This window comes from Convolutriloba macropyga, chromosome 10, assembly GCF_964194025.1.
Source record: "Convolutriloba macropyga chromosome 10, txConMacr16.3, whole genome shotgun sequence".
NCBI classification, from domain to species: Eukaryota; Metazoa; Xenacoelomorpha; order Acoela; family Convolutidae; genus Convolutriloba; species Convolutriloba macropyga.
In genome coordinates, this window is record NC_134477.1 from 23,501,403 (window position 1) to 23,518,455 (window position 17,053).

The 17,053-nt window shown below is 38.8% G+C and overlaps 2 protein-coding genes across 2 annotated transcripts; both read right to left on the reverse strand.

Moving 5' to 3' along the window:
• Positions 1-2,675: 2,675 nt before the first annotated feature.
• On the reverse strand, positions 2,676-11,018 carry LOC142348371 (uncharacterized). The gene is made up of 2 exons (XM_075399694.1): positions 10,132-11,018; positions 2,676-3,511 (listed from the first exon to the last, which is right to left on the reverse strand). The coding sequence occupies exons 1-2, from the start codon at positions 10,670-10,672 to the stop codon at positions 2,850-2,852; spliced, it is 1,203 nt and encodes a 400-aa protein (XP_075255809.1). The 5' UTR covers positions 10,673-11,018; the 3' UTR covers positions 2,676-2,849.
• A 2,211-nt stretch (positions 11,019-13,229) lies between these two features.
• On the reverse strand, positions 13,230-15,341 carry LOC142347971 (uncharacterized). Its single transcript, XM_075399138.1, has 2 exons — positions 14,441-15,341; positions 13,230-14,170 (listed from the first exon to the last, which is right to left on the reverse strand). The coding sequence occupies exons 1-2, from the start codon at positions 15,339-15,341 to the stop codon at positions 13,230-13,232; spliced, it is 1,842 nt and encodes a 613-aa protein (XP_075255253.1).
• Positions 15,342-17,053: the final 1,712 nt, after the last annotated feature.

Sequence of the window (17,053 nt, forward strand, 5' to 3'; positions counted from 1 at the left end):
AAAGCATGCACAGTTCAGTTGGAACGAAATGCTTACTCGTGCAATCAATTTGATACAGTATTTTGGCAGATTTTAACAAAACAATGAGCCTTAACCTCAATTTCGATCTCAGAGAGTATAGATATTTCTAGCAAATTCTTACAAAACAACTCAAATCTGTGCCTCGGGCGTGATTCCGGATGCAATCCAAGTCTATTGCGTACTGAGAGGACACCGAAGACCTCTACCGCGAAGTGGGAAAAAATTTCCCACCTCACCGTAAAGGCCAGGATATTTTGTGTGTTTTGACAAAATCAACATCAACAAGAATTTCATGATTTAATGAAAAAAGAAAAATTGTTAATATACTAAGAAATATTGGCTCGAACAGCTTTAAGAACGCGAAGAAAGCGTAAATAACACAGTTTGCAGGTAAAAACAATGCTCATCGCAATAAACACTGCATCAATTCAGAATAACGAATAAAAAAAATTATTTTTTAAAATTACACCATAATAAATGTTTGCTCAGGCCGATTTAAAGACCAAACTAAAAATGAAAACATGCACAATTCAGTTGCAACGAAATGCTTACTCGCTGATTCAATTTGATACAATTTTTTAGCAGATATCAACAAAACAATTAGCTGTAACCTGAATTTCGATCTCTGAGCGTATAGAAATTTCTAGCAAATTCTTACAAAACAAATCAAATCTGCGCCTCGGACGTGATTCCGGATGCAATCCAAGTCTATTGCGTACTGAGAGGATATCGAAGACCTCTACCGCAAAGGGGGAAAAATTTCCCCACCCCGCCGTAAAGGCCAGGGTGTTTTGTGTTTTGACAAAAAACAACATCAACAAGAATTTCATGATTTCAAGAAAAAGAAAAATTGTTAAATTACTAAGAACTATTGGCTCGGACAGCTCCATGGATCAGATGCAAGCGTAAACATTACAATTTGCAAGCAAAAACAGCGCTCATTACAATAAGAACTGCATCAATTCAGAATATCACATAAAAAGAATTATTTTTTAAAATTACACCATAATAAATGTTTTCTCAAGCCGATTTAAAAGATAAATTAAAAAAGGAAAGCATGCACAGTTCAACAGGAACGGATTGCTTACTTGCGCTTTCAATTTGATACAGTATTTTGTCAGATATCAATAAAACAATAAGCTGTAACCTCAATTTCGATCACTGAGAGCTTAGAAGTTTCTAGCAAATTCTTACAAAACAAATCAAATCTGCGCCTCTGACGTGATTCCGGATGCAATCCAAGTCTATTGCGTACTGAGAGGACACCGAAGACCTCTACCGCGAAGTTGGAAAAAATTTCCCACCTCATCGTAAAGGCCAGGATGTTTTGTGTGTTTTGACAAAAAACAACATCAACAAGAACTTCATGATTTCAAGAAAAAAAAGAAAAATTGTTAAATTACTAAGAACTATTGGCTCGGACAGCTTCATGGACTCGATGCAAGCGTAAATATTACAATTTGCAGGCAAAACAGCGCTCATTACAATAAAAACAGCCTCAATTCAGAAAAACGCATAAAAAGAATTAATTTTTAAAATTACACCATAATAAATGTTTGCTCAGGCCGATTTAAAGGCCAAACTAGAAAGGAAGACATGCACAGTTCAATAGAAACGGATTGTTTACTCGCGCATTCAATTTGATACAGTATTTTAGCAGATATCAACAAAACAATTAGCTGTAACCTGAATTTCGATCTCTGAGCGTATGGAAATTTCTAGCAAATTCTTACAAAACAAATCAAATCTGCGCCTCGGACGTGATTCGGGACGCAATATAATACCATTTCTTACTAAGAGGACACGAGGACATCTACCGCGAAGTCGGAAAAAATTTAGGAATAGTTTTTTTTGAGTGAAAAAAATTTGAACATCGAAAAGTGTTAAACGCCACTGTGCCTCTTTTATAAATTATTTTGATCTATCTATAAATCCAATGATTTGCGACTCTGAGCCCTATAAATCTTTCTGTTTTTGGTTTACGTCAAAAAATCAAGATTTAAAAAATTTCTTGGCAACCATATCCAAGACCATAAAGCTTCATGGTACCTGTAAGAACCATGAAGGTGCATGGTCTTGCATATGGTTGCCAAGAAACCATAAACAGCAATCTTTCTTCAATACGTTCTCAAACACTTTTTTGGAGAGAAGATCTTATCCGGTATCTGCTCAAATTCGCATTTGAACGTTTTAAATTTTACCATATATGGTCATCCATGGCACCATGAACGTTTATGGTCATATATATGGTTGCCAAGAAACCATGAACTTGAACTTTTTTCAAAGTTTCAACCGAGACTTTTCACCACTAAAACATGTCAGAGGCACTTATTTCACGCTTTTTCAGCCTACGTTTGAAATTTTGTATGGTCAGTTATATGGTTGCCAAGTTTTCTTGGTCACCATATATGGCTTGGATATGGTTGCCAAGATTTATCTATGGTGGTCAACCCGGGAAAATGAAAGTGGCGTTATGATTCGGATCTTTGCGTGTAAACTTTGTCTAGGAAGTCCGCATTCGAAATCTAGGAAATATGCAGTTTTCCCTTCAAATTAAGGCAATTTTGAGAAAGTTACCACAGTTCAGGTATATATTTGCGTGACAAGACAGCAGTATATTGAGGACAAAATTGCTTAGTTTTGAATAAGAAATCTGGCGAATAAGAAATGAATTCGAGAATAAAGCCGCAATGATTTTTGATAATGTTATAGTTTTGTAAAATGAAATGATCAACCGTGTTCGTTCATTTTCAGACTGCGAGTTATGAAGTCTTGTTTTTCAGCGATAGCTGTTTTATCATTTCATGCTTCTTCAATATCAACAAGTGTTAGTTGATTATCTTCTCTCCTTTGCTCTCATTATCGGTTGCATCAACGCTTCGGTCTTCCTCATTCACACCATTGGCATTCTCTGCAGCATCTTCATTTACACTGTTCACTAATTGTTCATCACTTTCTTCTGTATTAGTTTGTTCTACATTCTTGTTCTGAAAGCCTGCATGTTCGCTATTAGAAGTAATATCATTGGATAAAATATCTATTTCTTTGTTATCAATTTTTGTGCCTTGCGTTTGGCCTGCATCATATTTCACTGGTTCGTCTTGGGAATCCTGAACATGGCCACTATCTTGACCGGGCACATGAGTTCCATCCGGGAGGTTTTCATCCTGATGTGACTTGTCGCTTCTAGTAGTTGACATGAGGTCGCTGTTTACTTCCTGGTTAATCCCTGGAGCCACCTCAATGTTAACTGGGAATACTCGTTCAGAAGGTTGCTCGCTTGGTTGGTTCTGGGGGTTCTCTTGGTTGGCATATTGATGCTGGTTAGATTCGTTCTGTCGGGTCACTCGGTCAATTGGACTCTTGCGACTCTCACCCCTCAGCTGCACCTCATAATTGAGTGCCATTTGTTGATTAGTGTCGAATGAGTTGGGGGCTCCCAGGTTAGAGAGACGAGTGGGCGATCGTGGCGAAAAATGGGCAACCCCTCCTAAAAAGGCAAAGAATGAATCCCATTTTATTTTTGCACAATCTGTTTAAACAGATCTAATGTATCTCTCCCAACAACATTTTTTTTGCCTTCACAAGTCGTTGTGTGAATAACTTGAGGGTGAGGGGTCACAGGCTAAGTTGAACTCCCTGAACCAGTCAATGTTATCGTGGTAAGAATGAATTGTTTTCGTATCAGAAAATGTTCCAATTTTTGTATTGTATCCTTGCAGTGAGCCTATGTACACTCCATGCACTCTATACCATCTACAATTGACACCAAAAATTGACAGGACACTTCCAAGACTTTTGCTCGACCAAAAATTCTACATTTTTCCGCCTCTCAATTGGAAAATTTTTATTGCAAATGAGACTTCGAAATATCCCCTTGTTATTTGTACAAAAATTTTAAAGTATAAGGGGCCAAACTTTAGGGTTAGCGCAAATCCTCCGCTTGTCGTTTCATGTGGATTATTGGCTCGAAAATTGGGCGGGGGGGCAGTGATGAATGAGAAAATGCGGAGCCCAGTGATGATGGTGATTAGGTGATCAGCTACAGACCGGCCATCTCCGAACTTTTCACTACAAACATTACCTCTGATAAGACTTTTCAGACCGAAATGACCTCTGACCAGACCGAACCCGGACCTTGGTCCAGACTATAGTGCGCTTATGATCAGACTGAAATTCAGATTATTGTCCAGACTATAAAAAGACTATGATCAGACCTTTCAGACCAAATTGAACGCCTATCAGACTCAAATTATACCAAAAACAGAAAAGCACCTTATCGCACTTTTTTGCATTGTTGGAAGTTTGCGCAACGTTTCAAGTCCTGACAACCTTCAAGTCCTTTAATCTAACAACACCAATAGTTGTTGCTAATTAAAAAATGTTCTCTTCATGATTTCAACAAACTTCCTGTTTTCACCATATTGTCAAAATTTATTACTTAATTAATGTCGAGTTGGAAAACTTCCCACCTTCATTATTTAGACGCGCCCTGTTCGGGGCAACTTCTTGGTGTGGGCGTGTGTGTGTGTGTGTGTGTGTGTGTGTGTGTGTGTGTTGGTGTGTGTATGTGTTGTGTGATGTGTGTGTGTGTGTGTGTGTGTGTGTGTGTGTGTGTGTGTGTGTGTGTGTGTGTGCGGAGTGTGTCTTGTTTGTAGTGTTTTGTATAAAATTATATGACTAAAGTTATTTGTTTGTTTAAGATTTGCCGTTTTGTTTAGATTTATCTGCAGATAGAGTTTTTTCCATGTTTTCTGCTAGTGCTCTGCTTATTTCTCCTATAGTTATTTGTTTGTAACCGCGATAGCCGGTCCCCAGCCCGGATGAGAAAGGAGGAGGGAAACAAACTCATAACAAACTGGAAAAATCTCAAATCGGTTTTTGAATCAGCTTGAAAAAATTCTGGCACTACATCAGTTTTTTGTATCACTCCTGTGCTTGAAAAGGCCTTTGATCAGACCCAAGTGCGCTCGAAACTCCTACATCAGTTTACCCCACATGACAGACCAAAATGAAGTAAGAGTAGGCGGTTTGTTTATCATTTATCCCCTCACTGTTACAGCAATTTAACCCCTCCTCCTCCTCCTGGCAGCCCGTTGCAGACCAAAACAAATTAGGAGCTTTGAGCTGCATTTCCTTAGAGATGCTCCCATTGCAGCCCCACTCTTACATCAATATATCCACTCGGCAGCCCCACTCTTGCGCCATTCTACCCCCTCTCAACAAGTTACTCCCTCACTCTTACATTCCCCCCTCCTGGCAACCCCAATCTAACGCCATTTTACCTCCTCTCAACCAGTTACCCTCCCTCACTTTCACAGCATTTTACCCACTTGGAAGCCCTACTAATCTTTGATTGCTGTAGCCACACATACTCGAAAACTGACAGTCTTCAGCTCACAACCTCTGTACCCTCAGCTGGTTCTCCTTAGCCTCCAAACGATCAATGCTTAACCATTTTTTAACGGTCCATCTATATGAATATATTTGTTAGAATTACCCCCCTCTAAACAAATTACCGCTCATTCTTACATTATTTTTCCCCAATTGCAGCTCAATTCGTACACAATTTACCCGCTCTCTATTCATTACCGCCTCTTTCTTGCACAATCTCAAATAATCTTGCGTTGCTTTTGTCGTTGATCTTATATAAATTCAACGCTTAGACCTCTGGGTGTGGGACTCGAACCACTGACTTCCTGCTTACTTGTCGCCTCTTCTACCACTGTGCCACAGAACCTTTGGGTACTTCAGAAATTCACTCTTTATAAATCGGACTGTAACTTCGCGTTTCACTTTTTTTGGTGTTTTCAAGCGTAGATCTTACATAGTATTAAGATTTCAAAGAATATACTTCAATTATTTTTGCGTTTCGAAGCGTAGTCCTAACAATTATTCGTTACTTTTTGATTGCATTTAGCGAAGTTGTGTGATTTTTTGGGATTATTTTGGGCTTCATTAAGGTAAAGACGCTCTCACTCTTACATTCCCCCCATCCTGGCAACCCCAATCTAACGCCATTTTACCTCCTCTCAACCAGTTACCCTCCCTCACTTTCACATCATTTTACCCACTTGGAAGCCCTAATCTTGGATTGTTGTAGCCCCACATACTCGAAAACTGACAGTCTTCAGCTCACAACCTCTGTACCATCAGCTGGTTCTCCTTATCCTCCAAACGGTCAATGCTTAAGCAGTTTTTGACGGTCCATCTATAAGAATATATTTGTTAGAATTACCCCCTCTCAACAAATTGCAGCTCATTCTTACATTATTCTACCCCAATTGCAGCTCAATTTGTACACAATTTACCCATCTTGGATTCATCACCGCTTCTTTCTTACATCGTTTTACAGACCTTTTAATTCAATTTATAAGTCCTAAAAATTCCTCCCATTTCAGCCTATTCTTACATCGCAATTTTGGTCACAGTTTTATTTTCTCAAAATTCCTCACACTGCTGCCCATTGCAGCGCACTGTTACATCGCAGTTTTGGTGGGGGTTAAATCCCCAAAAATCCTCCCATTGCAGCCCCACTCTTACATCATTTTGCACCCAGACCATATTATCCCCTCAATCTTACTTCCCTTTACCCCCATAGACAAAATATTATGACATAATTATGTTGACTGATGTATGAGACTTCATGTAATGTCGTAAATAAAGGAGTAGTATTTTCGATTAGTGGAAAGATACATTTTCTGCATTGGATGCCTAGAAATACCATTACTTATAAGGCCATATATGATCCCCGGTAATCATACAAATTCCATACAAAGTAAAGATCTTTTCTGTTTCTGCCCCCACCTCAGTGGGTGCATATTATTTGCACCCATCAGACGAACGTGCCATGTTTTTACATAGTGGTTTACTATGCAATGGCACGTGCTCTGTAACTGGGGGAGCATAACGTACGGAGGGCACAAACAGAAAACATCCCACAAATAATGTTTTTCCCGGGCCGAGGAAATTTGCCAAAATTATGTAAGGTAAGCGGCAACTAGCGTTTACAAGTTCGGAAGATAACCGCAATTTTTTTGCATAATTTTGCTTGAATTTAGCGTACATCTTGCATAATTTTCAGTTTTTTTTAGCCAAAATCTTACATAATCTTGCGTTTCCTTTGTCGTTGATTTTACATAAATTCAACGCTCAGACCTCTGGGTGTGGGAATCGAACCACTGACTTCCTGAGTACTTGTCGCCTCTTCTACCACTGTGCCACAAAACTTTGTGTACTTCAGAAATTCAGTCATTATTAATCGGACTGTAATTTCGCGTTTCACTTTTTTGGCGTTTTCAAGCGTAGATCTTACATAGTATTAAGATTTCAAAGAATATACTTCAATTATTTTTGCGTTTCGAAGCGTAGTCCTGACAATTATTCGTTACTTTTTGATTGCATTTAGCGAAGTTGTGTGATTTTTTGGGATTATTTTGGGCTTCATTAAGGTAAAGACGCTCTCACTCTTACATTCCCCCCATCCTGGCAACCCCAATCTAACGCCATTTTACCTCCTCTCAACCAGTTACCCTCCCTCACTTTCACAGCATTTTACCCACTTGGAAGCCCTACTAATCTTTGATTGCTGTAGCCACACATACTCGAAAACTGACAGTCTTCAGCTCACAACCTCTGTACCCTCAGCTGGTTCTCCTTAGCCTCCAAACGATCAATGCTTAACCATTTTTTAACGGTCCATCTATATGAATATATTTGTTAGAATTACCCCCCTCTAAACAAATTACCGCTCATTCTTACATTATTTTTCCCCAATTGCAGCTCAATTCGTACACAATTTACCCGCTCTCGATTCATTACCGCCTCTTTCTTGCACAATCTCAAATAATCTTGCGTTGCTTTTGTCGTTGATCTTATATAAATTCAACGCTTAGACCTCTGGGTGTGGGACTCGAACCACTGACTTCCTGCTTACTTGTCGCCTCTTCTATCACTGTGCCACAGAACCTTTGGGTACTTCAGAAGTTCAGTCATTATTAATCGGACTGTAATTTCGCGTTTCATTTTTTTGGCGTTTCTAAGCGTGGATCTTACAATTATTCCGAACTTTTTGGTGGCATTTAGCGAAGTTAGGGATTTTTTTTGGGATTAATTTGGGCTTCCTTAGGGTAATAATTGAGGTCAAAACGAGTTTTGGGTGTCACTTTAGGAGTCTGAAATCAGCAAGCTCACCCTAACTCTATCCACCCTCCAGTTATAAAACTACCTCCCTCCACGTACACAACTATCCCCACGCACCCAACTACACCCAACTCCTCACTCAAATACCCAACGAGCTCCCTCCCCCCTCCTACATATCCTCAAATCCCCAACCCCGAAATTACATAATTTTGAGTTGAGTTTAGCGTGGATATTACATAGTTTTTGCTGATCTTAACGTAGATCTTACATAAAATCATCTCATTCACCGCCAATCTTACATAAACTTGCGTTGGAATTAGCGTAGACCCTACATTATTTCGCGTTGAATTTAGCGTCGATCATACATTTTTTTGCGTTGAATTTAGCGTGGATGTTACATAAGTTCAACGCATTCACCACCAATCTTACATAATTTTGTGTTTTTAAGAGTAGGTCTTACATGATTTTTGCGGTGAGTTGGGTGTAGATCTTACATAATTTTGCGTTGAATTTAGCGAAGACGTTACATAATTTTGCGGTGTTTGGCGTAGATCTTACTTAATATCAACGCATTAACACCCCCGCCGTTACCCCCGACATACACCTATAAACAAACATTTTTAGCTCTTTGCAGTGTCTCCTGCACGCAAGGGATTATTTTGAGAACCCTCCATATACCCCCTGGCGTGCCCCCCCCCCCAACGTATCTCCCGCAAAATCAAAAAGTAAAATTATATAAGATCAACGCTCAGGCTCAAATAAACGATAAAGTAAGTAAAATTTACGCTAAATTCCAGGCAAAATTATGTAAGAACTACGCTAAATTCCACGCAAAATTATGTAAGATCTACGCTTAAAAACGCAAAATCATATAAGATTGGTGGTGAATGCGTTGAGTTTATCTAATATCTACGCTAAAGTCAACGCAAAATTATATAAGATTGGCGGTGAATGCATTGAATTTATGTAAGATCTACGCAAAATTATGGAAGATCTACGCTAAATTCAACGCAAAATTATGCAAGATCTACGTTAAATTCACTGCAAAATTATGTAAGATCTACGCTAAATTCAACTCAAAATTATGTAAGATCTACGCTAATTTCACGCAAAATTATGTAAGATCTACGCTAAATTCAACGCAAAATTATATAAGATTGGCGGTGAATGCATTTAATTTATGCAAGATCTACACTAAATTCAACGCAAAATTATGAAAGATCTACGCAAAATTCAACGCAAAATTATGTTGAGTTTCAGTAGTGAGTTTAAGTTTGCTAAAAGATCTTTCAATTTCAATCTTACCAGGACAGTAGACGATTTTCTAGAGCGTACAAAGATTATAGGTGATCATTGCTGAGGTTATCAGGAAATGTTTGCTTTCCTGGTAACCATAAAAGGGTCATATATACGATTGCCCTGATTCCATACAACTTTCATCAATCATTTATCACCGTTTATTAGCGCTCATGAACTTTCTTTTCTGCTTTTTCTCCTAAAATTCGTGCTTGAGTGTAGGAAGTTCTTTGATTTCATACAAGGATCATATTTGGTTTGTTAGTAGTCATGCAAGGATCGTACTAGGAAATACGTTATGATTTGTATGACATTATTTATGATCCCTAGATGATTACCAGGAAAGGTCAACCCGGGTCATGGAAACTGATGACAGCGTTCCAAATGAGTTTTTTGTTGTTTTTCTCGCGTTTATTTTTGTTATACAATGTAATGTTCCCACCTCTTAGTCGACTTCAAAAAGGATGTTGAAAGGCATCTTATTAGGCTTCAAAAATGGATATGGTCCCGCATCCTATTAATCTTCAAAACATCATTAGTGCATGTTGCAATGAGGCCGATCAAATAAAGTGACAAACATTTGGTAATGAAAAAAAAACAGTTGATTGTGGATGGAGGCTATTATTAATATGTATAATTTAATAAATAATTTTGATCTGAAATGGGACATACCTTGTAAATAGTAGAACCTTTCGACTCTATGAGACATAATATTGGACAGTCTTTTGTTCATCCTCACACGTTCAATATAGTCTTCCTCAGCTTCAAACCGAAGCTCCATTTCCGATTTCTCACGAATCTTTGAGCCCATGGAATTCGCCGGTTTCAAAACTGACGCTTTTTCCAGCGCTAAACTTTGTGCTTGTGTCGTCTGACCAGCGAGCATTCTACTAGCTGGCGATTCTTTGAAAACTTTTCCAGGTTCATAATCGTCAATAATCCGCTCATTTGGCCGAATAGGCGGTAGTTTTGAAGTGACATTCCGTTTGTCCAAATTCAGACCAGTATCTATAACGGTTTTCATTCGTCGTTTCTGGAAACCGGCGCGGCGTGAAATCTCTTTGTGGATGAACTCATTTTGCCTGTTCAGTTCGTAAGTGCTGGGTGGGAAGTAGGTTCGGGACACTGCCCCGTCTCGGGGGTTAGAACACAGGGCATACTTCTTGACTGAGGGCTCAACTGTCTTCAAGTACACGTAGGATAGATCGTTCATTGCTGTGCTGGTTCCGATTTTATTGCTACAAATGTCGTTGCATGTATAATGAAACACATCACAGGATTAAAAAAGAGCAGCGAAAAATTGATCGTCCTCTAATGGATAAAAAAGCAAAAACAATTGCTAAAATAAATCTCGGCTCAAACTGATGACAAGAATTTTGTCTGTTCTCATTTTAATTACTTCTTATCCGATCTAACTTTTCTACAAACTAGAGAAGAATTTGATTATTTTTGAAATCAAAATCGACTTTTGGGCAGAAAGAAGCAAAAACTGAGAGGTCTAAAAATGTATAATACACGCACTAAAAATGTATAAATGCACGTGTTCTTTCTTAATTGTACAAATTTGGTTCAAAAATGAAAGCTGCAGGTTAGCTTTCTTATATTATAACCATTTATATTATAACCAATGAATAACCAAACATAAGCAAGCCTTCTGTGGAGAACAGATTAAGGAGAAGAGATGAGACAATTGTCCTCATTGGGAAAAAAAGAGAAGAAATGATTAACTCTCCCCTTAATCTCTAATAACCTAACAAATTATTAAGTTGTATTCCTTAATCTGTCTGGAAACCGCACGTACATTGTTGAGGATAACCTGTCATAAAACAATGTTCTCTTTCCTTTCTCCCTTTGTAAAATACTTTGAAAAACGGAAAAGCTGCCAACTTGAAATTTTGTCCAGAAAAGCCGAAGAAATCATCATTTTAGGCGAATTTTAATGGAAAACGCTCAAAACCCTGTCATAGTGTTCGACCGTTTTTAAAATGTGCGAATTGACAGTTTTTGATTACCGTCTTTTAAACATAAGAAATGACCACTTTTGATCACTTCTTTCAGGAAACTGTCAAAATCATTTCTGTCATTTGTTATCAAAAACAACTTAATTTGGGTGGGCGTTATCGTTCGAATGTGCTAATAAAAAATGTTGTTTGTTATTTTGATTTAGATTGAATATGTTAGTTTGCTTTGATTGCGAGTGATTTATATGATTGTAATTTGTGATGTGAGGCTCGTGTCGAAATTCACTTCCGTTCGTTTTCGACAAGAAGAAGTCATGTCAGTGAAATCCTCGGCCCCAATTGTAAGATCACGAACTGTTGCTGTACTGTATGATATCGGTGTAAAATCAACAGGATAAGAAGACAAGATAAGATAATCGATCGCAAATATAATAATCGGAAAAGGAAGTTTGGGAGGAACTAAAGGTATGAGCGACTGAAAGGGGGAAAACGAAATTGAGTAAAAGAATATCCCAAAAATAGTTTGGCATGCAATGCTTGACTACTGATCGCAAAACTTAGACATTTGATGTGAAACTTTGCTATAATGTTACTTGTTGCATCAACTTTTGGAGACGACTTGACTTACAATTCTATACCTTTTCCTATTGAAAAACTAAAGCATATATTTGCTCGTGAGAACGAAAACACAAAATAAATCATTTATTTGTTAAGACTTTGCTTAGCTTTGTGACAGGTTTTACTTTCTCACCATGTGAAGTGTTCAGTTTCACGGAGCGTACTACACCATCTGAACCGGGGTAAATTTCTATAACTTTTGCAAGAGGCCAGAGACCTCCTGGCGTGAAGTCTTCAAGTAGCCAAACCAAATCATTTACCTTGAGATTTTCAGAAGTTTTTTTTCCACTTCGACCTTGTCTGTTGATTAGGGATGTATTCGCGAAGAAATCAATTCCAAAAATGCGAGGCTAGTTCATGAGCAGATTTCTATGACCTGGACACGGTGACCTTTTGCGTTTCAAAAAGACCAGGAGGGTAGTTAACTGACGCTCTTCCGAGTAAAAAGTGGCTAGGCGTGAGAGGCAGAGGATCGTTAATTTCACTAGGGACATTAGTTAGAGGTCTAGAATTCATATTGGATTCAATATCACATACCAGTGTCCACAAAATATCATCTGAAAGGTTTCTTGACCCAATTACTTTGTACAGAGATAACTTGCTGCACTAGGCGTTCCCAGCTTCCACCGGAGTGTGGAGCCGCAGGAGGGTTAAACACCCACTCAATTTCGACCTGCATCAGATGCAAATTACTTGCAAAATCATGGGAATTTCTAAGGCTTGCAATACTGGATTGCAAAGAGTTATTTGATCCAACAACAGATTTTCCACAACCGGAAAAGAACTTTTTTGGTTTTCCTCTACGGCTTATAAAGCGACGGATGCAATTGATTGTTGAATCTGTTGTCAAGTTGACAGCAACTTCTAGATGGACAGCGCGTACTACTAAGCACGTGAAGAGGAGTATGTATCTAGGCCTGTTTCTTCCATGTTCTTTAACTGGAAAGGGTCCTACGAACTCTAAGCCTGTGGTTTGAAAAACTTGATGATTTTCTCTTGGTAATCTGAACTCTGGGAGGTCAGCCATTTGGGGGGCAGCTACTTCTTGGATCATACGTCTGCATGGAATGCATTGTCTAACTGTTTGTTTGACTACCGCCCTGCATCTAAGAATCCAATAGAGATCCATTAATAAACTTCTAGTTTGTTCTGTGCCACAATGCATGTTTGCTTGGTGAAAATGTTTTACCATTAGTCAAACACACTGATTATTTCCATCAACGGGAAGCGCGCAGTTTCTAGTCTCAATGCTTTAGACAACCGTCCTCGAGCACGCAAGTGCTGTTTATGATCGACGAATGGTGATAATGATACAATTCTACTGGTAGATGATACTGCAATACCTTTTCTTAAGTTCGAAATTTCCAATTTAAAATCTTGATGCTGGGCACTTTTTATCAAGTAATTGTACGCTTTTGTATAGTGTGCTAGTGACAAAATGGATTCCTTTGTTCTGCATTTATCTGCAAACAGGAAGCAAAGCGCTGCAATTCTAAGTAAACGATTCCAGTTGCCAGAACGCGATATGTCAGTTTGGCATTTCAGTTCTTTTATTGGATCTGCCATTATAATTTCAACATGTTGAGCAGAAAGTAAATCTTGTTTCGGCCACGTGTTTTTATTTTGAGACAAAAAGGATGGGCCCAATAGCCAACGTGGGTTGACATTCATCTGGTGAACGTTGTAGCCTCGGGTACCATCGTCAGCGGGATTTTTGGTAGACGAGATGTAGAACCAATCTTGGGCAGAGGAAACGTCTAAAATTTTGGCTAGTCTGTTAGCAATGAAGATCCGATGACGAATCTCAGGAGTCCGTAGCCAATACAAAACGGTCGTGCTATCAGACCAAAAAACTTGTTTATGGATTTCAATATCCATCTCATCTCTGACAAATTGAGCTAGTTGAGCACCATATACCACACCCTGTAATTCCAAATTAGGAATCGTCATCCGTTTTATTGGCGCAACTCTTGCTTTACCAATCACAAATGCGACTGAGACGGATTCGTCAATGTGTTCAATTCGTAGATAACTGATTGCTGATAATGCTAACTCGGATGCATCTGTGAACGTGTGTAGTTCAATCGATGAAATCGGTATCTCGTTAAACAATTTGCGAGGCAGATGTACATCTTGAAAAGAAGAAAGTTCTTTTTTCAGATTCTCGAAATCAGAATTCTCATCGAGCTGTAATGGCTTGTCCCATTCAGTACTGTGGTTCCATGCTGCTTGGAGAACTTTGCGGAATCTTATTGTAAAGGGGGCGATAATTCCTAGGGGATCAAAGATGGAAGCAACAAAACGAAGTAGTTTACGCTGACTCGTTTTGTCAACGAGTTTGATCTTATGGAACAATTTTTTTCTCTATAACAAATGTATCTGCTTCTGGAAACCAGTCAAACCAAGAACGTTTTGACTTTGTGGTGCGGATGTTTCTTGATTGAGTCGGATATCCGGATTCAGCTGGTCAAGAACTTGATGAATATTTGAATTCCACTTTGTCAGATTGAAGCCACCAGTAGCAAGAACATTGCGAGTGCCATGAACAATGTTTGTAGCTTCATTTGGACTTGATACGGCAACAAACAAATAATCCATGTAAACGTTCCGCTCTATAACCTTTTGAACACTTGGATATGTTTTTGCATTGTCCTGAGCAGATCTTCTGAGCGCGTAAGATGCTATGCAGCGTGAATCTGTTGCCCCAAAAACATGACGTGTGTATTCGTAAGTCTCTATGTGTCCACTGTTGTTCCAGAAGAAGCGTAAGTAGGGTCGTTCTTTAGGGTCAACTTTCACTTGCATGAACATTTGTTCTATGTCTGCGCACAGGGCAATTCGATTCTCACGAAACCTCATAATGACACCAGTTAAGTTGCTGAGCAAATCTGGTCCTTTCAGTAAATTAGAGTTGAGTGACTGACCCTGGAAAATGCTGGAGGCATTTGCAACTCTACGAACCTTACCAGTTTTTTTTTCATTGGTCACTGGGTGATGAGGCAAAAAAGAGACATTATCTGTTAGAGATTCCGAATCATGAACTTTAACAACGTATCCTTTTTCCAAGTCTGCGTCCAGAGTAGCCTGGTACTTTTCCTTTAGTATCGGATTTTTTGAAAGCTTTTGATCTAATTGGTCAAGTTGTTTTAATGCTAACCATCTGTTGTTCGGAGGAAATGCACCTTGCTTCCAAAGGAGACCGTCAACAATTTTGGTTGTGGACTCTAAAATTTCAATCGCTCTTTTATCGTTTTCCGACAAAGCTTTTCGGGGCACTGCAATGCCCAAATTTTCTACTTTCATTCAATCTTGGACCAATTTGAAAAGAGAGTCGTCCATATTAGGGCAATTTTGCACCTGAGTATACTGTACTGGTGTAGACTCATTGAAAACTAAATTCATTTTGGCGGCGCACGTCCAGCCTAATGGAGTTTCAACACCCCATGGAGCATTTTTTGGACCTTTTATAATTTGTTTATAATGGATCAAGTGTAAGTTGTTAATGCCTATAATAATTGAGACATTGTTTCGTTCAAGTTCAGGAAAAAAAATATGACTGAGATGATCATAATTTTTGCACAAAGCGTTTAGTTGAGCTACATTCACTGCGGACATGTTCAAATCTGGTACTGCAATAACATCATTAAGTCTGACAGGTTCGACTGAGCTATCTATTGGCTTTATGTCAAAGCAAACTTTGGAGCAATCAACTTCCTTAGTCGTGCGATACCCACTTCTTATAGGCATTTTACCTGTTTATTCGAGGTAAAGACCACACTTTTTGCTGTTGATTTCAGAATTAGACTTTGACAGCTACCGTTGTCTAGGTATGCGTATGTTTTCACAGACTGGTTTCCATTTATCAATTGAACTGCCACAAAAGCCACCTGGGCTGTTCCAACAAATTGCACTGGTTTAACGTTTGAATTGCTTTTGTTCATAAAGCTATCCTGCAGAAGTGGGTTATGTCTTTTGCCGCAGCCTTTTGAGCGGCAGAAGTTTTTTGAATTGCATTGATCTACATTATGATGCCCAAAACAATTGAAACAAAGCTTTTGCTTCATTACATGATCTTTCCGTTTTGGGGGACTCAGTGCTTGGAAATGTATGCATTTGTAGAGGTATTGCCAATTCGCATTGTTAGGACAACTAACGCTTTCTTTCGTCTTAGACTGAAATTGCCCTTGTTCCTTGTTACTCAACAATTGATGCTTTGAATTCGGATTTTCATTAATTCTAGTAGAGTGCGAGGTTTTGCAAGCCATTTTATGAAGACCAATGTTTTGAGAAGATGAGAGGTTTGAGTTTGTTGGTAAATCTCGGCATGCTTTTGCATAGTTTAGGAGCCACTCAGCAAGCGCGTTTAAAGATGGCTGTGTCATGGTGTTTTCTAGGACGTAACGGTTCCATTCGAGTCTGACTGGATTTGGTAATTTTCTTAAAGCTATGTTCATGTTGATTGTGGAGTGAAGATCATGAATAAAACCGAGTTGTTGAAAGGTGTCGACAAGCGTGAGAAGAAATGAGGAGTACTGTGTATAACTTTCCGGATTTGATAAGTTTGGATTTCTGAAGTTCGATAATTTGTCCAGAAAAGCATTGACAATCCTCTTTGAATTGTCAAAATGTTCTTGCAGTCTTGATAGAGCTGCTGCGTATAAATCACCGTTGCAACCGTAGCATCAACTAGTGCTTCAGTTTCTTCTGTGAGCAGTGATTGCAAATGGATCACTTTCAGCTGACGACATTTGTGATTGGTCGATAGTTGCTTTGAAAATGCTATACCATTTTATCCACTTCATTGGATTACCGTTGAACGTTTCTGCGCTCAGTTTTGGGACAGATTTTTGGACGAACACTGACATTGAGCTGGTTGAACATTGGTTTGAGCTTTCTGCGTTTAGAAGTCCTCGATGATTGAAGTTGTTGTTTGATGCGTTGCGATTCGTTGCAGGGAAAATACTCTGAGGAGTGGGCCAATTGAAGAAATGTGCGTTAAGTAATGGCGATGGAGC